At 41.2% G+C, this 22,253-nt stretch overlaps 1 protein-coding gene across 1 annotated transcript in view; it reads left to right on the plus strand.

Moving 5' to 3' along the window:
- NUDT14 (nudix hydrolase 14) overlaps window positions 1–17,769 on the plus strand; it is a 61,965-nt gene extending 44,196 nt beyond the window's left edge. The window contains exons 4-5 of the mRNA XM_030483515.1: window positions 3,938–4,175; window positions 15,833–17,769. Coding sequence (XP_030339375.1) covers window positions 3,938–4,175; window positions 15,833–16,088 — 494 coding nt within the window. The 3' untranslated portion in view covers window positions 16,089–17,769. The remainder of the gene's footprint in view (window positions 1–3,937; window positions 4,176–15,832) is intronic.
- Window positions 17,770–22,253: the final 4,484 nt, after the last annotated feature.

Below are 22,253 nucleotides of genomic sequence, written 5' to 3' on the forward strand. Positions count from 1 at the left end.
CTCTCTACCAGACACGTCCTCTGCACATGTGCAAGTTGACATATGTGCTTGCTTTTCCTTAAAGTGAGGTGTCACAATACTGTTTTCCTATTGAAGTCTGTGCAGCTTGTAAAAGAATTCATCCCTCCCTGTGTGTACATTCCCACTCCATTCCCTTTGGCAGCACCAGCCCTTGTGTGGCCACAGCAGAGCTCTTACATGGCTGCAAACAGAAATGTTGAGGATTAGGCAGTTTATCAGACTGGCCTGAAAGAGTTCGTGCTAGCTTGAGGAGTGGCAGGAGCACACAACCAGAGTGGGGCAGACAGGACCATATTCTCCAGTGCACTGTGGACTTGCATCATAGAATCATAGAATCAACCAGGTTGGAAAAGACCTTTAAGATCCTCAAGTCCAACTATTACCCCAGGAATGCCAAGACCACCACTAAACCATATCACTGAGGGCCTCATCTACACGGTTTTTGAACACTTCTAGGGATGGTGATTCCACGACTTCCCTGGGCAGCCTGTTCCAATGCCTGAGCACCCTCTCAGCGAAGAAATTGTTCCTAATATCCAACCTAAACTTCCCCTGGCGCAGCTTGAGGCTGTTTCCTCTTGTCCTGTTGCTTGTTACTTGGGAGAAGAGACTGACCCCCACCTCACTACAACCTCCTTTCAGGTAGTTGTAGAGAGCGATAAGGTCTCCCCTGAGCCTTCTCTTCTCCAGACTAAACACCCCCAGTTTCCACAGCCATTCCTCATGAGACTTGTGCTCCAGGCCCTTTACCAGCTTTGTTGCCCTTTTCCGGACCCGCTCCAGCACCTCGATATCTCTCTTGCATTGGGGGGCCCAGAACTGAACACAGGATTCGAGGTGCAGCCTCACCCGTGCCAAGTACAGGAGGACAATCACTTCCTTGACTCTGATGGCTACGCTATTTCTGATCCAGGCCAGAATGCTGTTGGCCTTTTCATCTTGAATGATCATTAAATTGCATATTTGGAAGGAGCAGAGGGAAAAAAATTACACTTATCTCTCAGTAGTTTCCATATTAGTTCCTCACCCATGACTGATTGCAAAGGTCTTGAGCAGTGCTCATTTTGGTAGTCGATTGACCACACATTTTCAAATATAATAAAATAACAGGTTCCTGGGAAAGGCTAGGGTTAGTTCCTGGGAACATGTGCCCTGTTTTTTTCACTGTAAGTACAATGACCTTTCAATGGATTGTGATGTTTGGTTTTGCATTGACTTAAAATATGCAGTATCAAAGACTTGGATCATAAGCCATGTTCTGCTTCAGGAGGTACGAAACACTGGTTTCAATCAAAGAGAAATCAGAAGTTTAAAGAAAAGCGATCACATTTCCCAGTCAGCTACACCCCACCAGCCCCTCAGTCCGTACTGTTGTGTTCTCCTCTTTAGGGACAGCAAACAAGTCCCTGTCTGAGTCATCTAAGAAGGCTTCTTTGTATAACCATTATGATCTTATTTGATGAGTTTGGTTGAGCCATTTATCCTTTGTCCTAGCTTTGCAGAAAGGCAGGCAAGTACATCAATTCCACTGGAGTTTCCACTCTGAGACTTCTTACAGCTCTAGGGTAATGAGTCAAGATATTTAATGAGTACTAGGAGGTTGGTCGAGTCATAACTGCTGTTGCTCATTGCATGTGTCTCTCTGATGATGGAGGAGACAGGCCGGTGATGATGAAGTGGCAGTTTCTGACCAAAGTAGCATAAGCCATCAGGAGACAAGAAATCAGACAGGGGTCTGGTGGGTGGGTAACTGTGCTGGGAGCTGAGCTCTTCTAGTTTCTGCTCTCCACACTCTGTGCATTTGCAATAAGATGATAACCTGTAATAAGGAAGAGGAGAGTTTCAGGTTTCCCTTCAAAGAGTGTGCCCTAGTCAATAAGCCACAGACTGCTTTTCCATCCAGTACCTTATTTCCCCTGGTGCATCACTTGTGCAGTCTCCTCTGTTCCTTGATACTAGCAGGCAGCTTGGTTTTCTAGGCTTTGCTTATCTGTGAGAGATAAATTGTTTGAATCTTTGCAACCCTCATCACATTGAATTCTTATTTCAACTCCTTGGTGAATGCTCTAATATTTAGACTCTTACAGAAGTGTCTGGTCCTGCTTCTTTTCTTCCTTATCTACAGAGAAAAGCTGTTACTGGTCTTTGAATGTTGGCATATTGCAGGACTTTGCTCTGAAGAGGACTTCTGGATTAGGTCCTTCTGAGAATGTAGGTTTTGCTCTACGTGGAGCCCAGTTGTGCTGAGGGAGAAGAAGAATGGCAGGTGCCTGCCGGAATGACAGGATGGGTTTCAGGGATTAAACAGACTTGTAACAGAGAGTTACTTCAATCACAGTTTCATATTTCTGTACCCCACATTCTTACCTGCATCATGTTTTGATGCCAAGTCCTTTAGCAGGACGCATGTCTTGTTCTTTTTTTGTATTTACTGATATGAATATGTCAGTAATAAAAAAGCAATAAAACCTTAAGAGTATTTGGCTCATAGAGGTATCTTGGAGGCAGTTGTCATTTTGGTAATTGTCATAGCTTTTAGAAGTTTTTGGAATAATGACAATCGACACCTAAAGCATCTGTCCCTCAGAGTCTGCATGGAATTTTTTTTTTTTTTTACCCTGCCTTCATGCTGCATTTTAAAAAGAAAACTAAGCTCCAGTCATGTCTTTCAAGTAAGAAACCAGTAGCGTGACCAGTAGGTTGAGGGAGGTGATTCTCCTCTCAACTCTGCTCTCATGAGACCCCACCTGGAGTACTGCATCCAGCTCTGGGGCCCCCAACGTAAGAAGGATGTGGGCCTGTTGGAGCACGTCCAGAGGAGGGCCAGAAAAATGATCAGAGGGCTGGAGCACCTCTCCTATGGAGACAAGCTGAGAAAGTTGTTTAGCTTGAAGAGAAAGCTCTCGTGAGACCTCATAGCAGCCTTCCTTAAAAGATACGCTCATTTGAAAACCATGTTATGAGTATATGAAATAGGTATGTAAACTACTTTAATGGAATAAAAATAATTTGAAATTTTAAAATAGTTTTATTCAGGTTGTTTTATAACATCCTTGTGGTAACCTTTCATGGAAAGCAAGGGAATAGACATGAGGATATTTCAAAGAAGAAACAAATGGGATTATACCTGCAAGTTAAAGTTACGAAGGTCTGAAATTGCCAGTAGTGATTCAGTCCTACAGTTCTCAGGCAAAATTTCTGTTGACATCAGTGAGAGGTTTTGCTTAAATAAGGACTAAAATCTGGCATTTGCACTTTCGTTAGGAGTGCATTACAGTGGCAGCTGTTCGTAGATTAATTCAAGAAGTCTTTTTCAGCCTCTACACAGGAATCTCTGCAAGGAGCTATATGTTCAAAAGAGATTTTTTTTTTTTTCAAACAAACATACATGCTTTTCATACCCTTTCTAAATAACAGCTGAGTTGACAGGCTGAAAGACTCATCATTGTGCACATGGTACGTAATGTACAACCCAACTTCCCTGCAAGATAACTGCATAGTTTAAATTAAATCCTGATATCCGCATTGCCCAACAAATGGAAGCTGTATGGCACTTCTGGGATGTAGATTTCTTGGATGAGCTAGCTTCCTTTTTTTATTTCTATTTATTTTAACGTGTTCAGGAATTCATTCCAAATGATGTAAGCACAAATAGAGTTTAAAGAATAATTTTACAGAAATTGCAAGCGAACCTTTGTTCTCTAAAATTGCAATTTCCCTGTGTCATAACTTTAACAGACGACACAACTGAATTCCTTATTGCTCTCAAGTACTCTGATGGTTATAAATTTCCAGGCAAAATTTGTGTACCATCTTTTTTTCTGTTTAATATGAACAAACTAACACCCCCCCCCCCCTTTTCTTTTTCTTTTGTGTGGTGGGGTTTGTTTTGGGTTTTGTTTTTTTTTTTTTTTAGCTGTTTACATGTGTGAAGTAGAAAAGCATCATCCTCAACTCTTTCAGAACTGGGATAATGAGAGCGTCTCTCGTCTAGAGGATCCCTTACCTGCTGCAGTAGGAGTGACCTATGAACTCTGCGCTGGCATTGTTGACAAACCAGACCTTTCTTTAGAAGAAATTGCATGTGAGGAAGTCTTAGAAGAATGTGGCTATCATGTTGCTGTTGCAGACCTAAGGAGAATCACTTCTTACAGGTAAATAGCTGTAAGTTAAAAATGTTGCATTTTGTTGTTTCACAGATTGCTGAAGTGGCCTGAAGGTAAATTAATGTTCTCTGTTCCCTTATTTAAGCAGTGTGTTGGAGGAACATGGACGTCTGAAAGTATATGAAAGGTATAATTTTCAGCAAGTGAGAGTAGTGTTTACAGAGACTTAAGGAATTATAACCTAACTGTGGGATTGAATTCACAGTAAGAATGATACTATTGTGATTTATTCCAAAGACTATTGGAACTGGAAAAAATTGCATTGGGCTCTTCAGAGCAGTGTGTTACAGCACTAGAAAACAGCTTGTCTTTACTGTGCCAGGCGTTTTCCATCTCTGATTCTTATTTTTCTGATTTAACAATAGAAGCTGCCCAAGATGGACTCTGATTTACCATTAATACAATTTTACAGAAGCATGAGAACTTGTGCCATTACATCTCTTCATAATGTTTGAGCTGTAATTAAGCCTTCTTCAAATTGGACAATAATGTTATATATGAGGATTTTGCTGATTTGACTGTGAAAAATTTTACACCATATTTTTTGCAGGGTTTCAAATAGTTATTGAAATAGATTCTAACATGTTTTAAAACATAGACTAGGAGTAAGCGGAAAACTTAATATGTAAAAATACAAAATATGAGTTATTGGAGAGGAAAAAAAACCCCAAAAACAAAACCTCAAGGGAAACTTTGCACAGAGCTTTAATCCCATTATATCTCCTTTCCAGATTTTAGTATTGTTACCCAAAATGTACGTATGTTTGTATTTTACAGAGAAAGCAGCAGGTTCTTTGCTTTCTTTATTTTGCTTGACATCTCCATTGAACTAGGCCGTATCATTGGTTTTTAATTTGAGAATTGAATACAAATCCACAGCTGTCAATCCTGGCAAATGTTATTTCCTGCTGGATTAACAAGCAGTGCTTCTGTTGAGGGGAGGGGGTGAATCACAGGAGCTGTCTTTTACAACTCCTTGAAACTAGATTAAGAGTTTGTTCTACTGACAGAAAAAGTGCTTTCTAGATTTATGAGCAAAAGCTGCCTATAGAATTTCACAGTTTGGGTGACACTGACAGGCTATAGCATGCAGATATATACATATAACATATATATGTATGTATGTGTATAGAAACACAAAATAGGAAAAGTAGAATATAATTTCTGTAGCTGTAGAAGTCTCGCTTCAGTGTGGAAGTTTGTCTCATTAATGATTTACCTCTGGCTAAAACTGTATGTTGTTTGGTTGATAAATGTCTTTGTATCTTACAGGTGGTTGTTCTTTTCAGTTGCCCTTTTTTTTAATTGCACTGACTTGCGAAGAGAGTACAAAATGAGAGTTTTATCTGTTGAAACCCATGGAAGGGGCACTTAGTATGTTAATCACCCAATCCTGCTTTGTCTATTAGGGCATAGCTTTCTGCCTATAGAGATCTGTGCTGAAGTCAGAAGGGCCTTTATTGTATTTACTTTTCTAGGTTAATATGAAAGTTTGAAGCCTCGAAGATGGTATTTTACAGTTTCTTACAAAAGAAAATGGATTTAGGAATAATCTGTATTAGATTAGATTTTTATTCTAAATGTTTACTAAAATGTTCCTATTAGGAGCGTCCTGTTCATCTTCCTTTAGCCGAAGACTGGCATATCTGTCTGATCCTTGAGGATCTGATGCAAAGACAGAAAGTAATTGGTTCCCCTGTAGTCTGCTAAGGACATTTTTTCCATAACGCCTATATTACGTATAAGAATTTCTGGGCTGCTTCTAAGTGTAACAGGTTTTTTTTCCAAATGGTTTATGCTGCTGTTTCATGCTGTGGCTGTCAATACAAAGCATTGACATGTGTCATATAAATGCATATGCATGTTGTTAGTAATTACAGTACACCATGCACTTTTACTGTTTTCTGCCATCCCAGTGATCCATGTAATAGTTACTCTAGATTGTTTATTGATCCAGTGCATCAGGTCAGAGAGAAGCCTTAGAAAACAGAATTGGAAGGAGTTTTGGGAGGATCTCATCTAGCCTGCTCCTCTTCCAAAAATCAGGCTCAGTTGGATTTGAATCACTTCTGACAAATGTGCACCTGCACTTTCTCTAAAATCTAATCATTTCACAGTCTCTCTTGGGGGGTTTCAGCATTCTGTCTGAAGGGTCTAACTATGTGTACCATAAGCAAGCTTTTCCTCATGTTCTTGCCTAAATTTCCCTTTCTTTATTTCAAGTCTAAGACTTATTACCATGTTTCCAATCGGTATGAACCTCTGCACCTTCCACATGTCTGTTTGAAGATTATCTCCTCTTTATTTTATTTTTGCCTATGCAAAACTATCTTAGTTGATTTAAGCTTTCTTTTCAGACCATGTTTTCTAGATGTCTTTATCATTCCTTCTGCTGTTTTCTGCCTTGTCTCCATCTGGTCTGTGTATTTCTTACATAGTGCCCAAAGTGGAGCACAGTATTTTAGCAAGGGCTTTACCAGTGTCAGATACAGTGGAAGCATTATTTCCCTTTCCTGAAAGATAATTTTGTTTATATGCTATAGGATGATGTTTGCCTTTTTTGTGGTGGCATTATGTTGTTGACTTTTGGTCCACAATGCCTCCCCAATCTCAAAACTGCTTTCTGCAGGAGTACTGCATTGTCATTCACCTACTGTCTGTATTTATGCTGTTCATTACTGCTGCCTGAACATAGAGCCTTGAATTTGCCTTTACTGAATTGCATCCTATTTTCTGTTCTAAAACAAAATGTTGGTTTAAATTGAATGGAGGGTGGTCCCTAGTGGAATCCCTATTTAGTTTGTATTTCCAATTTGGAAATTTTACAGTGATATCCATTCAATGAGTACCATTTTCATACTAGTTTTGTACTTGTTTCACATTTTCTTTGATTTTTAAGTATATCTTGATCTTGTAATTTCTTAATGAAACTGTCACGTGGGATAGTATTCAAAGCCTTGATGAACTGAGGTTGTATTGTTTGTGGTGCTGCCCTTATTATTGCTGTTATTAGTTTGACTGCACTTGATATATTCCTGAAAAATCTGGTAGCTGTTGTTCCTTTCTTGATGCAAATAAAACCGCATTAAAATATTTAGATAACTAGAATTAATAATTACTGAGTTAACTCTATTAGATTTTTTTTAGATAAAACCTCAGAGTTGTGTGCATGGTGAAAAGGCTTTCATACCAACCATACAAGGTTTCATACAAGGGGTTTGGTGTTGTCACACACTTTAGTCTGAAAGCAAGGAGTTGTCCTGTATTTTTAATGACACTCCTTTCTGGAATCATGGTCACAAGAAGGAAATTGCCTGACTGGAGTGAAGGTAGGACTTGAGCTAGAACTGACAGAAGGACATGGAATGCAGGAGACACATCAAATGTAAAGAAAGAAACGGTTTTGGCTATGAGAGGTCTGTACAGTTCTGCAACTAATTGATTAAGAAGGGGAGAGCATGGACAATGTGTAGGCAGAACTTGGGCTGGGGGCAGAAAATAGAATAGAAAATCCTCAAGTAGAAAAAGAGGAAGAAGAGATGAAGGAACAATGCAGAGAAAAAAAAACCCCACAGGCTGAGAAAACTAAATGGACTTGAGGGAAGTACATGCATTGTGGTGGAGAAGAATTCTCTTTAATGAAATGAGGAAAGTATTCAGACTATATTCAAACAGAACTTTGTTCTCAAGCAGTGGGAGCAGTAAAGATCAGAGGTAATATGAAGACAGAAATTTTTTCTTCTCATTTATTATCAGTGCCTGCAGCAATGATTTTGGGGGAATTTTTTTTAATGTTTCTCAGCTAACCAGGAAAGGTTAACCACAAAGCTTCTACAGATACTTCAACAGCACATACAAATAAGCCATTGGAACTCATACTTAAGCTCTTGTCAATGCTCCTGTTACATGACACTCGTCAGTTAGAAGTCAGGTACTGAATTAAGCAGATCTCAGACTTAGTTACCTTGAATGATCCACAGAGTACTTGTGGAGTCAATGAGAAATCAGGAAAGAAGCCAGGGGTTGGGGAATTTACACTAGTTGAGTAAGAGTTTTTGGAACAAGTTGTTCCAGCACCCGGACGACAGTGTGGCATGGGTGAATGCAGGAGATTGGATTGGGGGCAGACAATGAGAAAGATAAACACATTATGAGGAACTTTAATGCAGGAGGCCAGGGAAATCGCATTTTGAAGAATCAGAAATACCTGTTCCTATTGAAGAAAAATGCTAGCCAGAAGATGAATTTAAATGCAAGTAAGTAAGTGGTCCATTTTGCTGTGTAGATAGAGGCAGGATCAGTCTAGAAAAAAAATCATCTATATTGTTTGCAACCTGTGTGGTGAGTTTCCTCCTCTCATCATGCCTACACAAATTGCTACTTTTGTGCTTGGCGTGCAATGAGAAACCTCATTTTGATATTACAAAAAGTTTGGTTTCTATTCTGGCAGCAGCTAATCCACTTTTGGAGGGTTACTGAAAGTTTTGACGCCTACTGGTGTGTTGAGTTCTCGTCAGCTGTATGTATGGCTTCAGTCAAAAATAGCAAAGATGGTAGATGTGTGATGGGTGTAAAGAAACCATTCAGCTCAATAATGAAATGAAGCTAATACTGTAATAGTATAATTGTAAACTGAGGTTTCATGAAAATTGTTGCCAGTTAAATTGTTCATTTTTAAAAGCTCTAGAAGAACTCTCTGAGCTTGCCTCCATTTTTTTTTTTTTCCCCTCTAACTGCAAAATTTTATTAGTGAAGAACTTTGGATTTATTCATATATCAGATAGATAAAGCAAATTTTCTGTCTCTGGTGATATCCCAGCAGGTTTCAGTTTGAATCCCGTGTGAAGTTCAGCTCTTGGTTTCTGAGGTTGAAGTACTTCTGGCTATCTTGCTTGAGAATTGTTTCCTTACAAGACAGGGGCAGGGAAGTATGTTGTTGTTGTTGCTGTTAAAGATGCTTTTGTTGCCATTGCAACTTAAAGTATTTTTTTTCTTTTTGGTCATCTTGAAGAATATTTACAAATTTATTTGGACTTGAATAACACCTGAGAGCATCAGGCTAACGCTGAACCAGAGCTTCTGGTTCAACTTCCTTTTCTCTTCATTGTGTCTTCATTTATTCCCAGAGGTTGTAATAAACTCTTGGCTATGAATTGAATAAAATAGGAGCTGGAGGTTCTCAGCCCCACTGCAAAAATAAATCAGATGGATTAGTTTAAGAGTCTAACATAGGTACTTATCTACATTTGATTTTTTTTTTTCCAAAAGTGTACAACAAAGAAGAGCATTCAGAGAACTAATATTGGATGTTCCAATTACTGTGCCATAGCTATTAGACTCTGTGCAATGAAGTAAAAATGGTTTGTATTCACAGGTTTTTATGTAGAAGTAATAATAGCCTTGAAAATTTTGGAGTGCATTATAATTAGAAAGATCACCTGCTAGTACACCTGTTGGGTGATGGCATAATGTAATATAATTTTATGTTAATTACTTTTCTGCTTTTTTCCTGCACCTGCTGCTTATAATGTCAGAACTATACAAAGGTCCTGAGAAGTGACAATAGTAGCTGCATGTCACTGTTCATCAGTTTACATGTTTCATGCCTAAATAGATCTTGATTTCAGCGTAAATAACAGAGATTTGTGATGCATTTACTTGTAAACATGAATTATGTATTTGCTATATACCCAAATTCTGCATCCAGATGGCTTAAATCTTATAAAAGGATATATTGCATTTATGATTTTTCACACTAACTGTGTCAGATTAAAACCAAAAAAAGTATTTCTGTGTTGATAGGAACAGATAAATGTTGATTGTTTCTAGATTTTGTATTTCTTAAATATTAAGAAATTATGAGAAATCTAGCTTTTAATTGCTGTCTGTCAGAAATCTGAGGTAAACTAATAAGTCTTCACAATGATAAGTCAATTTATTTGCTCCCCATGTTGCAGCAGAGAAATAGAGTATAAGATATAGTGTTTATTTTCTCATTCGTGTTTGTTCCTTCGAATTAGAAAGGTAATAATTATGTAGTAATTGGTTGGCATAGATGAGCACCCAGAGATGAGAAGAAGGCAAAGCTAATCTTGAGCACATGCTTTGAATTTCAGCCCTGTTTACAAATGGGCTCATGCTCTCAGTTTGAGGAAGAAACTCACTGTTACTGAGCATCAGCAAGTATGTAAGGTGGAATCAATCTCACTTGTGGCTTTTAGGCTCTACTAAACTTTTTTTTTTTTAGAGCAATAAGATACTGTTACCCCTTGTGGTAAAAAATACCCATATAATGTATCTTTATGCTTATGAAATAAGATATGCAAGTGAAAAGTCCCATTTTGTGAGCTCTATTTCATGTGCTATGTATTTCCTCTTGCATTTAATAAAAGGGAAGAGCTAAACAAAGGCTTTGTGATAGCTGCTATTGCCGTGCTTGAAAAACAGATTGGAGTGACAATCTGTCTCTTGTGTTTTCCCTGATCTAAGAAGGAAGTAGATAGAAAATACTGTAGTTAAAGCCTCGTTCTGCCAGCCAGTCCCACCCGGGGCAGGTGAGGAGAAGCACTTTGCAGTCATTTCACAGAAACTGTTTCTCCGCTCTTCTGTTGCCTACGAGTGTGTTGCCCACAGCTTTGAAAGCCTTAGCATGATTTAATCACAGTGTTGGAGTGTTTTATTTAAAATGAAGTATGGGAATGCAGCATACTATCTTGTTTTGATGTGTTAAACTTACATTTAAGTTACTATTGTGATGAAAACCGTACCACTTTGGTATCCTTACTTTGACATGCTTACATTCTTAGACTTGCTGTTGTCAAAGGTAATAGAGGTTTCTAACTGTCTCTGAAGGAAAACTAAAAGTTTAGTGCTAACAGACTTTTGGTTTCAAAAATATCTATTGAAGTGCAGGGTTTGTGAGCTTAAGCCCTAATGATTTGACAAAGAGTATTTGTCAGTTTGTCCGCCATGTAGCTGTAAAGAACTAAACTTCTCAGAGGAAACTGAGCCTTATGATAAAGAGATGAGGAAAACAGAGCTGTGTCTTGTATAGATCATTTGCATTTGCATCACAGTGGTAAATAAGAGTCAAGCACCATCCAGACTCATCAAAATACATCTGGAACAATCAGCTAGGTCAAGCCAGGCTTAGTAGGTCTGGGTCAGTATGAACCATGACGTGCCTGGTCTGGGCGACATGGTGCTAAACCCATGGAGTGAGACTGAAGCCTGAAGTCTCACTGTGGGCCGGTGCTATGAGTTCAGACCCTGCTTGCCCTCCCCCAAACCAAGCCTCTCTGTACTGGGAAGGCACCTTTATCAGGAAGGTGGTTTTCCCAGGGTGAAACTCATCACTTGCAGTTCGGGTGTGCTGACCCTGTGATTTCCACAGATGCAAAGCTAATGAATATAGCTGTAATCTGTTAATAGGTGACTCATTTCAGACCATGGCAAAAGCACTTATTTGTAATGTGAAATACTAGGGCAAGGAAAAGCATATGTCACAGACTTAGGATAGAGGAAGAAGGCAGCAGAAAAAGGAATATAGCCATGATTAAAGGCATGTCTAAATTCCTAAGACATCATAATTGGAAAGTGCAAGTAAGTGTGCAAAAGCATAGGAAGTGCCTAGTGACAGATAAACCTGAAAATATACTGAAAACAGAATAGCTGCCTGTTGCCTATTTACCAGTCAGACCCACCTTCTCCCTCTCTGCTCTCTTCCTCCTCCAGCCCCAGTACCCAAAATCACTGAAATGAGTACACATTTTCCAAGGGTAAGTGTTAAAACACTTTTTAACGAGATGGAGGCTCAGAACAGCTTCAAAGCAACAAACCTGATAACTTTTGATTTCTGTAAAAATCAAAGGTACTAAGACAAATTAAATGTCAATAGTATTGATTTTTGGGCAATTTTCTAAGGACAGGCAGGATACATTAATAGTCTGGAAAGGTGAAAGACAGCAGTAAACAAGGAGATTATTTAATTTAGAAAGGGCGTTTCATGTGGATCCATGCAAAAAATATCAACTAGCGGAGTGAGCCAGGGCATTTAGAGAAAGAAAATACCAAGAAAGAAAAGGTAAGAAATATGCCCTTTTTTGTGATTTAAAAGTATATTCCTGTATCTTTCAACCTCTTTCTCAACCCACTGAAATGGGCATTTATGTAGACAATAAATAAAAGCAGTGAATATGTTATAAATAATACAATGCAATAGTCTACAAAGTCACCTGTCAAAATAGTGAGGGGATTCCAAGTTGTCTTTGCTGGTTTAGGAGGGAAAGAGTAGAACAGAATAACATGAGTATTAGTACCAGTGCTCTTTGATTTTATTTATAGCTTATCTGAAAATTTTTATTAGTTTTTAGTGAATAACTCATGGCAAATTTACACCAGAGAAATATAAGTTAGGTAATAAAATAAGAAAGAACATGTGGGTATGTTCTCCTTTGAATATGTATTGTTGCGAATTTTTTGTTGGTTTCTGTGGCAAATTATATGCCAGTATATGTGAAGAAATGCCATAACTTTGGGCATCATAACAAAGAAAAGACCAGTGGGTTGTCCAGTGCTTTAATTTTTTGAAGTATATTCAGTTTAGTAGCCATGCTTGATGTATTTAGCTAATAAGAAGAAAAACACTAATTTAATAGAAGTATCAAGAGTAAATGCAATGAAATAACAGCGTGTTGAAATCACGCTCTGAGCTACCATGGCCAGAAACTGAATCCTACAGTGTGGCATCTTAGGAAGCAGTTTTCCTTTTCTTTAAAGAAAATGTATGTGGAAAGTGAACTTCTGTGATTCCCACAGCTGCAGCTACTTCATCGGTAGATGGTCACAGGTGGCATAGAAGGAGATTATGCTGTAAATAATCAAGCCAGAAGTTTCTTATAAAAGGGCTTCTTAGATAAAGTCTCTTATGGTTTTGTATATAATCTTTACATAATATCAAGTGTGCGTGGGTGTAATCAATTTAGGATCATGTTCATTCTCCAGGTGGGGCACCCTAGATGAAGCTGAGACTTGACACTCATGAGAAATAGCAGAACATGAAATACATCATGCATGGTCTTGTGTTTTTTCCTGGTACCTGTAGAGACTAGCAAGCTGCATTCTTTGTCTTGCAAATCTCACGTGTATAAATTAACATGTGGGTTTTATTCTTATCAATTACCACAAAACAATCTCTGAAACCCAGGCTTCCAGTGTTTATTTAATTGCTAAAAATGCAATTCTTGCAGAAAAAGTGAAGAATGAGTAATCACCGCATACAGAGAAAAACAGATCTGGATCTCTCGTTTATTAAACAAAAATCCTTCCTGCCTCCTCACACAAGAAAAGAAGAAAGAAAACAGGGAACAAAAAATGAGCAATCTACTATTCCATCACAACTGCCTGCTCTCAGTGAGGATCCTTCCAATGGACATAGCTACAATAGTGAGGGGCTAGGTAGCACACAGGCTGGTGATCAGTCAGTGGCAGATATCAGGGTTACTAAGCTGCAGGAGAGTGTCCACTGTGGCTAGAGCTGTGGCTCTTAATTAGTATTTCAGTTCCAGTGTTACTTTTTAACATTATATATTATTGCTTGATAATACCAAGAAAAATACAATATATTTTAACACAAAGGGAATCTAGTAAAGTGTGCCATCATCCTTATGGCAGAAAGGGCACTGATGAGCGTAAAAAATGACATTCCAACTTTTGCGAGCTGGTTGCTGATAGCAACTTGATGAAAAATAGGTCTACGATACTTTTATAACAAGATCAGAATGATTAAGCCAGCATGGTGGGTCCAGTTTGCAACTCCTGTTACTGGCAAAGATAGTGTTTGTGTTGTGCTGTCAGCTGGCTGGATCTTCAGCTGAGGTGAGATGAGTGGCAGCACGGCTGGCGAACGGCGTTACTTTTCCAGGCAGCTTCCCGTCAGAGAAGGGAAAAGGGAGTGTTGGCACAGGGAGTCCTGAGAAGACATTTGATCTGGTGCCAGTGCCACATACAGACAGCCCTGATTGTCAGTCCTGGATGTCTCTTTTATTGGCAAACCGTCTCTGATGGCCATCAGAACAGCACATAGCAGGGACAGTGGCTGCAGAAAAAAGGGAACATAAATACTGAATCAGTTTGACTGAAGAAGGAGGTCGTGGGCTTCGGTAAAGTGGAAGCGAGAGGGAAAACTGTGTAGTCTGGCTTGCTGTATCCTAGTAGGTCACATTTTGTTGGTTAAAACGTGTATCCTCCAAAAAAACCCCACTACTGACGCTGAAGTAAAGTGGAGAGCCCCAGATAAAAGAAATCCCATAGCAGCCTTCAAAGTTCCTGGAAGTGCTGAAGATGGTTAAGTTTCTCCTTAGATATACAGGAATGATCCTGGAGGGGTGAAACACATTCTGTAACTTTGGACAAGATATTAGAAGTAATGTTGGGAAAAGAGTTCACTGGTTCGCTCCCTATTCTGTGTTTAAAAAAAAACGAGTGTATATTCATGTAAGAAACCAACTTCAATAATCACTATTAATGCTCCAAACAAAACTGCCAGTGTTCTTAGAAAATTGAAAGACAAATTATTAATTCCTACTATGGCGTGTGATGTATGCTAGATTAACTGAACGATGCAGTTGATTAATGGTTGGACAAGTATGGGTATACACTCTAAGATCATAACACTGCTACAAATCTTAGAATCCTCTGTATCTGTAACGATATAGAAGCTAATTTTTCAGCTTGCCCTAATGCCTCAATCATATTTTCAGTGAACTTTTGATCCAGATTTAATGTGAAAAGTCGCTTGTAATCATATGAAATGAAGAAGTTGCGATTAGGATGTGAATATTTTCTTGGAAGGACTAAATGAGTGGATTACGTACTTATCCCCTATTTGAATGAAATAGTCCTAAGGAAATAGAGGATTAAGGAATAGCAAGTAAAATACGCAGCAAGTGGTCTAGCTGAAGAAAGTTTACATCATGTAAAATATCCTCCACTAAATCCACTGTAGCAAATTTAGCAGGGAGACTAAATTACTTCAGATACACATGCGCTTACAGTGGTCCATTTGGGTCAAGGCTAAAGTTCAGGAAGGATAGAGGAAGACACTTGGGCTACCTTTCTGTTCTTGTACCTATCCAGACCATGAGCAGAGGGCTCCAGCTGTGAATGGTCATAATCTTCTTAAGTAAAAAATCTAAATACTAGTGTAAAAGCAAGCAAACAAATGTATCATGATTGCGTACAGATGCACTGTTGTTTGTAAATCTCTGAGTCATCCTGCAGTCCAGCTCTTGTTGAGGTCGGTTGAAAAAGCTTCCGTTGACTTCAGTATATGTAGAACAACAGTTCACCAGTTCAAAAACTGTTTCATTGTTTCCCAAACTAACATTTTCCTAAGTTGCAGAGTATATTTGAAGACAGATCCATATCATGTGCAATTGCATTCAGAAGTGTTGGCATTTCTGCATGAAATTTCCTAACAATTTCTGTATTAACAGAATTGCATTTATAGGTGTTAAAGGACATTAGCAGAGAGTAAGGACATGCATTTTGATTTGCTTAGTGACTCAAGCTAAGGACCAATGTTTCCATTCCTAGTTCCTAGCTACCTTCTTTTTATCTAAAACAAAGTCTCTGCTTTTTTCCAGGGCTGGAGTTGGTGTGACAGGTTCTAGACAGACATTATTTTATGCAGAGGTAACAGACCAGATGAGAACTGCGGAAGGAGGTGGCCGGGCTGAAGAAGGAGAGCTGATTGAAGTTGTAGAAATACCTTTAGAAGACTCCATGAAGTTTGCTTACGATGAGACTCTCCAGAAGACGATGGGCGTCATCTTCAGCTTCACGTGGTTCCAAGACAACATAGCACCCAAACTACCAAAAAATAAAATCAAAGCACCATGATTGTGAGAAAAAAGCTTTCCAGCTGGTTCTGTGGATACAGAAAACTGCAAATCTGCCTCCCTTGATCAACATAACTTTCCATGGGGCAAATCTTTCTTTAAATAAATTTGGAAATAAAATCTGAATTAAAATCCTGACCCAATTTCCATCATTAGCAAAACACTTGCTGGCTTCACTGGGGCTAGGATTTGCCTCTGAGGCAAATGTTGGTTTTTGCACAAAAGTCAAGTTAATGTGTTCCATTCTCCTTTTTCATGGCACTGCTCTAACACTATTTTGAAGACTTGCTCAGGACCACGGTGCAGCTGCTGTGTGAGCCTGTCACTGGGGTCCGTACGTACTGGCAACTGTGTGTTCACTGTAGTTTCTGATATTTTTTGGGGTGGAGTCAGCAAAGCTTGATAATCATAGGTATCATTACTACCTTCCTGAGTCCTGCACAGCTTTCAGGGAGCAGCTTTCTCTGTGGCATGCAGCTCCTGTACAGAGATGTTTGCATTTCTCAACATGCAGACCTTTATTTCATAAGCAAACATGTCTATAAATCTTTCTGCTAATGTGTCATTTTGACAATAGACTAGCTGTAAGATTATGTGTTTCTGTTTGTTCCCACTATAATGCTGAGCAGCAGTGATGGTGATAGAGGGATGAATGGTGGAGGCTTCTACTAGAATACATGCTGCTTTGTTTATTTTATGGGTAATAGTTGCTTATGAGATAAACTTTGTCCTCAAGGATGGGACTAGAGAGGGCAGATTCTTTTAATTTGGCTCTGAGGTGACTAATAAATGTGATTTCAGTGGTCTCAGTTTCTTTGTCACCCAAATGGGAAGAATGAGACTTACCCCTTAGATAACGTGACTCGAAATCTAATGATCAGAAGTGCTTTAGTGAGATTTTATCATCATTTGTGCAGTTTACATTGAAGCCCATGCAACCTGCACAGACGTACTAAGCAACACAACTTGATTTAATAAAGTGATCTAATTAGAATGTATGTTACCTCTTCTATCAGCATAGTTTAAATGTGGAATATTTGTCATGTGAAACTTAAGAGCATGAGAAAAAGAATTAACTCTGGCAATTTAATCATGCACTGGTTTATGTTATTCACTGACTTAATGCATTATCAACATGCTTATATTACATGTGCTTCTAGGATTGTTGAGGTACCAAGTATGTTTAGAAGATGAGCACTGCGAATACACAAGCTTTCAAATAGCAATTGGTATAGATGCAGTACAGATGCCTGATGGTATCCAGTGGCTGATTTAAAATCACTGCATATCTAAATAGCCATATAAATAAGTAATTTCTTTTTAAAAATCTTTTAGAACTGGTGGTTGCTGGTTCCCCTATTAACAGGGAGGCAAGGTCCTTGGAAAGCCACTGAAGAAAGAGCAGCCTTTGCCTGTGGGAGTCATATACCTTTTGTGAAAGTTGAGACACATTTGTGTCGAACTGTGCCTGGTCTGTGGTGAGTCAAGGGCTGAGTTATTGTGAAAAGCAAATAAATTCTGTCTGTCCGATGTATTTACACTGGGAGGCATGTTAGGGTGGGATCTCCAGTGCTCCACGTCTTTACAGTGTCTAGTGTGATGTGTCCTGATTGCTGCTGAGGCCTCTGTGAGCTACTACAATGTGTGTAATAAATAATGTCCTTTATTCCAGGCTGTAGTTACCAAAGCATCTGTTTCATTCCATCAAAATTACACCATAGTAGCTTGTTGATCTTTTTAGTGTCAAGCTAGTAAGTGTGTGTGTATACATGTCAAAAGCCTGTCTTGCTGTATAGTGCAGTAATTTAGCAAAGTAAACTGGTGAAGGGGAGGGAGGTCACAATTTGAAACTTTTCAAAGTATTTATGTATTTATATCATTTATGTATTTATATCATTTAATACTTTATGTATTTATATCATTTGCACTAGAATTACCAATGGACAAAACTCCACTTCTAATAAGGCTCTTCATGTGATGCTGAGAGCTTTCTCCCATCAGACATTCCCTCCCTGCCGCATCCAGGACCTGGAGTCTGTCCTTCACAGGGTGCACTCACATTGTATTAACAACCTGGGTGAGAGCCTGTGGCTTTGACCCTCGGGCGTGGGTGACAGGGGTTCAAGGTGTGATTCATCAGAGTAAACACACATTTCGCTGATTAGTCTGTCTAGAGCTGCCTTCAAATCTCAGCACCTGCGTTCGGTGTGGACTCACCAGACCACCCCTGGAGGAGGCAGGTCAGCCAGTGTGCCAGCATCACATGCACAAGGCGAGCTATGGGCTGCGGGGCTGCAGGGAGAGCACGCTGCCATCCCTAATAAGGGGGAGGATAAAGGTCCTAAAATCTCTGTGCATCACACAGCTGGTGCCAGCTGGTTGCGCCTTGGCTGCACATCTTCGAACCAGACAGTTTGAAACACACGTACTTTGCCCCCTCCAAGGTGCCATGGCTGTCCCTCTAGTGTACCATCCTGCCCCAAGAGCGTGTGTGGTGGGGAAGCACCAAGGGCAGTTCCAGACTTGCCAAAATCTGACCCAAACTGCTGCTGCTGGTCCCCATTACTTGGACAGCAGGATGGAGGGCTTACAAGTTGTAGGTGCCTGAGGTCTCTCTGCTTCATAGCCCAGCCCTGGGGCTGTGCAGGGTGACACAGAGAGGCCACCACCACCAGAGCAGCAGCAGAGGTTTCCCACGTGTGGGGTGAGAGTGGGAAGTCACAGCATGGAAAGAGGGGGCAGATGGTGCCACAGCATGGAGGGGTGGGCAGGGACGGAAGCTGCAAGGGCACAGGGACACCCAGCCCTCTGCTGTGCTCCCCGAGGTGACCTCGCCAGTGCAAGGTACAGGCTTCAGAGTTCTTTTCCAGATAACCATGACAGATGGCAGCTGCATGAGCTGGGCAGTCCCTCAGTGTCTCTCCATGACCCAGAAGGCTGGGCAAGAAGCTGGACATCATTGCCCCCACCTCCCAGTCCATGTCTCCTGGTCTGTGGGGTCTACTGGGCAGACACCTACAAAATCCCGGGAGATTGCAGTTCCTCTGAAGACTTCACATCCTGTCCTGTGCTCTGCCCAGCCTCCCCACATTTTGTAATTCTCAAACAGAAACAAAATGGACAAGGGATTGGTTTGGTTTCCTTCCACAATTTGGGAATTTTCCACAGAAAGAGCTGCAGGGCAATATAGTGAAAGCTGTACATAAAGCGATGTTGTATCTGGTGTTTGGATTTGCACTATTAAGTATAAACATGTCTTCATCCTTTTCCTTTTTATCCTGTTAATTTTGGTGGATATTTCAATAAGGAATTAGGAAGGTTTGAAAATGTGGGAGAAAGGTCCTGAAATTTTTTCAAACCAGCAGATGATTCATATTTATAAAAATAAAACCAGAGCAATTCAGATGCCACTTCTCTCGTCAGGGTTCACTTCAAAGATTATAATTAGAGCAAATCTGATATACATCGGCCAAGCCTAGGCAGGAAAAAACTGCTTCTAATGGAATCTTGAAATCACGTCTGCGTTTTAGACGCATCCTTTGGATGTGCCACCACACATATGTCCACGGGGAGAAGAGAGTTCAGCATAAAACAGGGTCCTGTTTGCTGCTAATGAATACTGATTCCAGCCTGCAAAACTCTTATCTGATCTCATCCAACCATCCGCATGAGATCAGTGTCTTTCTTTTGTTGAGTACAATTGAGTCGTCCACATTTGAAAAACAAATCACAGCATCTCTCTCATCTTTATAATGCGGCTTTGGGATATAGAGATAATCTAATGGACCTGAAATTATGACTCAGGCTTCTAATGAAGGCTGAAATTATAAAATCTTGAATGTAATGTCGCTGTCAGGCTTGCTATTAGGCATCAGATGTCACCAGCACCTTGCAAGTACGTGGACTTCATTTATAACTGTTTTTCACCCTGTTTGTGAAGTATCTACAAGCCCTGAGCTACTCCCAGGTCTCGTGGTACTAAGCACTGAACACTGATATGCCTAAACCTCCTTCCCTAAAAGAGTTGAATTACGCCGCGGGGCCGGTGGGGCAGGCGTAGGGATGGGGCGCAGGGTGCCCCGGCTGCCCTTGCTCCCCAGGCGCGGAATGCTCCCTGTGCCGCTGGAAGCGTGCTCCGCTGGCAGGCAGCTGCTTGCCTTTTCACCCGCTCCCTCATTACCATCCCTCCCCGCCAACGAGAACCGCAGTGCTCCCAACTCCCTGCAGGGCCACGGCCGGGGCCAGGCCAAGGGCAACCGAGATAATTGCTCCTGAAACACATGTGCCGACCAAGTGGGGCAACCCACTGGCCAAATAGGGGTTTTGCTAAATTAGGACAATTGCGGAGCATGCTTCATCCCCTTGCCGGGGCTCTATACATAGATGAAAGGCACACCCAGTTGTGAAATCTGTTGAAATGGCACACCTGGTGCTGTCTGCAAGGCTATTCACAACCGTTAGCAGGTGCGACTTGGCCTTTGTGGCCATAAAAGTCTGGCTGCGCAGCTCCTGCTGTGCTCCCTGCGCCTTCGCCGCCCCACGTGCTTTGGCAGGGGAGGCTGTCACAGATTAATACGGTTGTTTGAAGCTCTTAGGGGCCACCGCCTGAAGCATGTATCGGCTTCAGTGGGATCAGAATAAGGCCTGTGCACACAGGATGGATTTGCGGCTTCCGCCTCGGTGGCTGCGCCAGGGTGAAGGTAAACGGCAGGGCAGGGCTGCTGCTTGAGCAGGGACGCAGTACAACGTGGTCCCCATTGCTGCAGTCCCAGGGGTGCTGCCAAGTGGCCCTGCCAGCAGGTACCAGTGATTTGCAATCTAGCTCCTGTTTGGGCTCAGCCTCTCTGGAAAGGATTTTGCTTGCTGTGTTTCAGAATGCTACATCTCAAACAGCGCAGGAGCAAAGTGCAGCTCAAAAACCACAGCCCCAGTCCAGATTTGACTTTAATGTAAGGAAGGACACTGTGGAGCAGGTTTTCAGCAGGAGTTTTCATCCCATTGGTTCACACAGGATTTTGCCTGATATGAACAAAAAAAGGGATGCTTGTACAAATCCTGCGCTACTGCAAAAGTTACTCCTCAATTTGTCTAATCCTTCAGAGCCAGTCTCAGTCTTTAATTGGGAACACATTTTTACAAGAGCTTTAATTGCTCTGCAAATGAATCATGAGCAAGGAGAAGAAGTCATAACGTAGCTAAATGGCCCAGATTGCAGTACTTGGAGCTCTCTGGGCTGCCTCAGAACTGGCTTCAGTGCATTTCTCGTAATTGGAAATACAATCAGATAGGTATGAAACCCTGCCAGCCGTGCACTGTATTGCTTTGCTGCTGAAGTACTCAATATCCTGTGCTGGCTTCGGTCTTTAATAAAACATTCAAAAGCAGTGGTGCTCTGAGAAACCCGTTTTGGGCACTTGGATATGATGAAAATGGCCTGTCGACCACCATCAGATAAGGTCTACCCTCATGCCTCAGCCTAGTTAACAGAAAAATCCATGGGCACTTCTTGTTCAGTGCTCGGGGAACGGGTCTGATGGGTAGAGCATTCAACAATAAGATCTTATCATTTTACAAGGGCAAAACATTGCTGTGATCAGTATGAACATGCTGGTGGAAGCCAGGAGCCAGCCCCAACTCAGAAACATCCAACAACCTGGGGAGGCTGCATAAGCCCCAGGCAGTGTGTACATGCAGTAATAAATGCCCCTGAAATAAGCCCAGGAGGACAACATCCCACCTGGCACCGGGTGCAACAGAAACATGGGTGATGAGCCTTGCCCCACTACTTCAAGGTGTCTGGCGCAGCGCTGGTCCCATCCCCAGCCCTTTCCAAAGCCCTCAGTGGATGCTGATGGGCAGAGCACTGTGCCCTGTGGCTGGCATAGCCCAGCTGCCACATCCAATCCTCCTCAGGAGCCACAGGCAGGGGCAAGGGCCATGGAAAATGGTCCCCTCCAGATCTGCTGCTGCTCCAGCTGCCTCTGCGAGCCTGGGCATGGGGATGGGGATGGGTTTCAGGGGATGGGGATGGGTTTCAGGGCCAGAGTCACTAACTGGGTTTCTGATGTGCTTGGCCAGTGGAGGTGGTGGTGAACAAAACATGCCTCCAGCTCCTGCCTGCTGTGCGGGTCCCTCCAGCAGCCCCACCATGTGTCTGTGGGGATGG

This window comes from Strigops habroptila, chromosome 4 (genome assembly GCF_004027225.2).
Source record: "Strigops habroptila isolate Jane chromosome 4, bStrHab1.2.pri, whole genome shotgun sequence".
NCBI classification, from domain to species: domain Eukaryota; kingdom Metazoa; phylum Chordata; class Aves; order Psittaciformes; family Psittacidae; genus Strigops; species Strigops habroptila.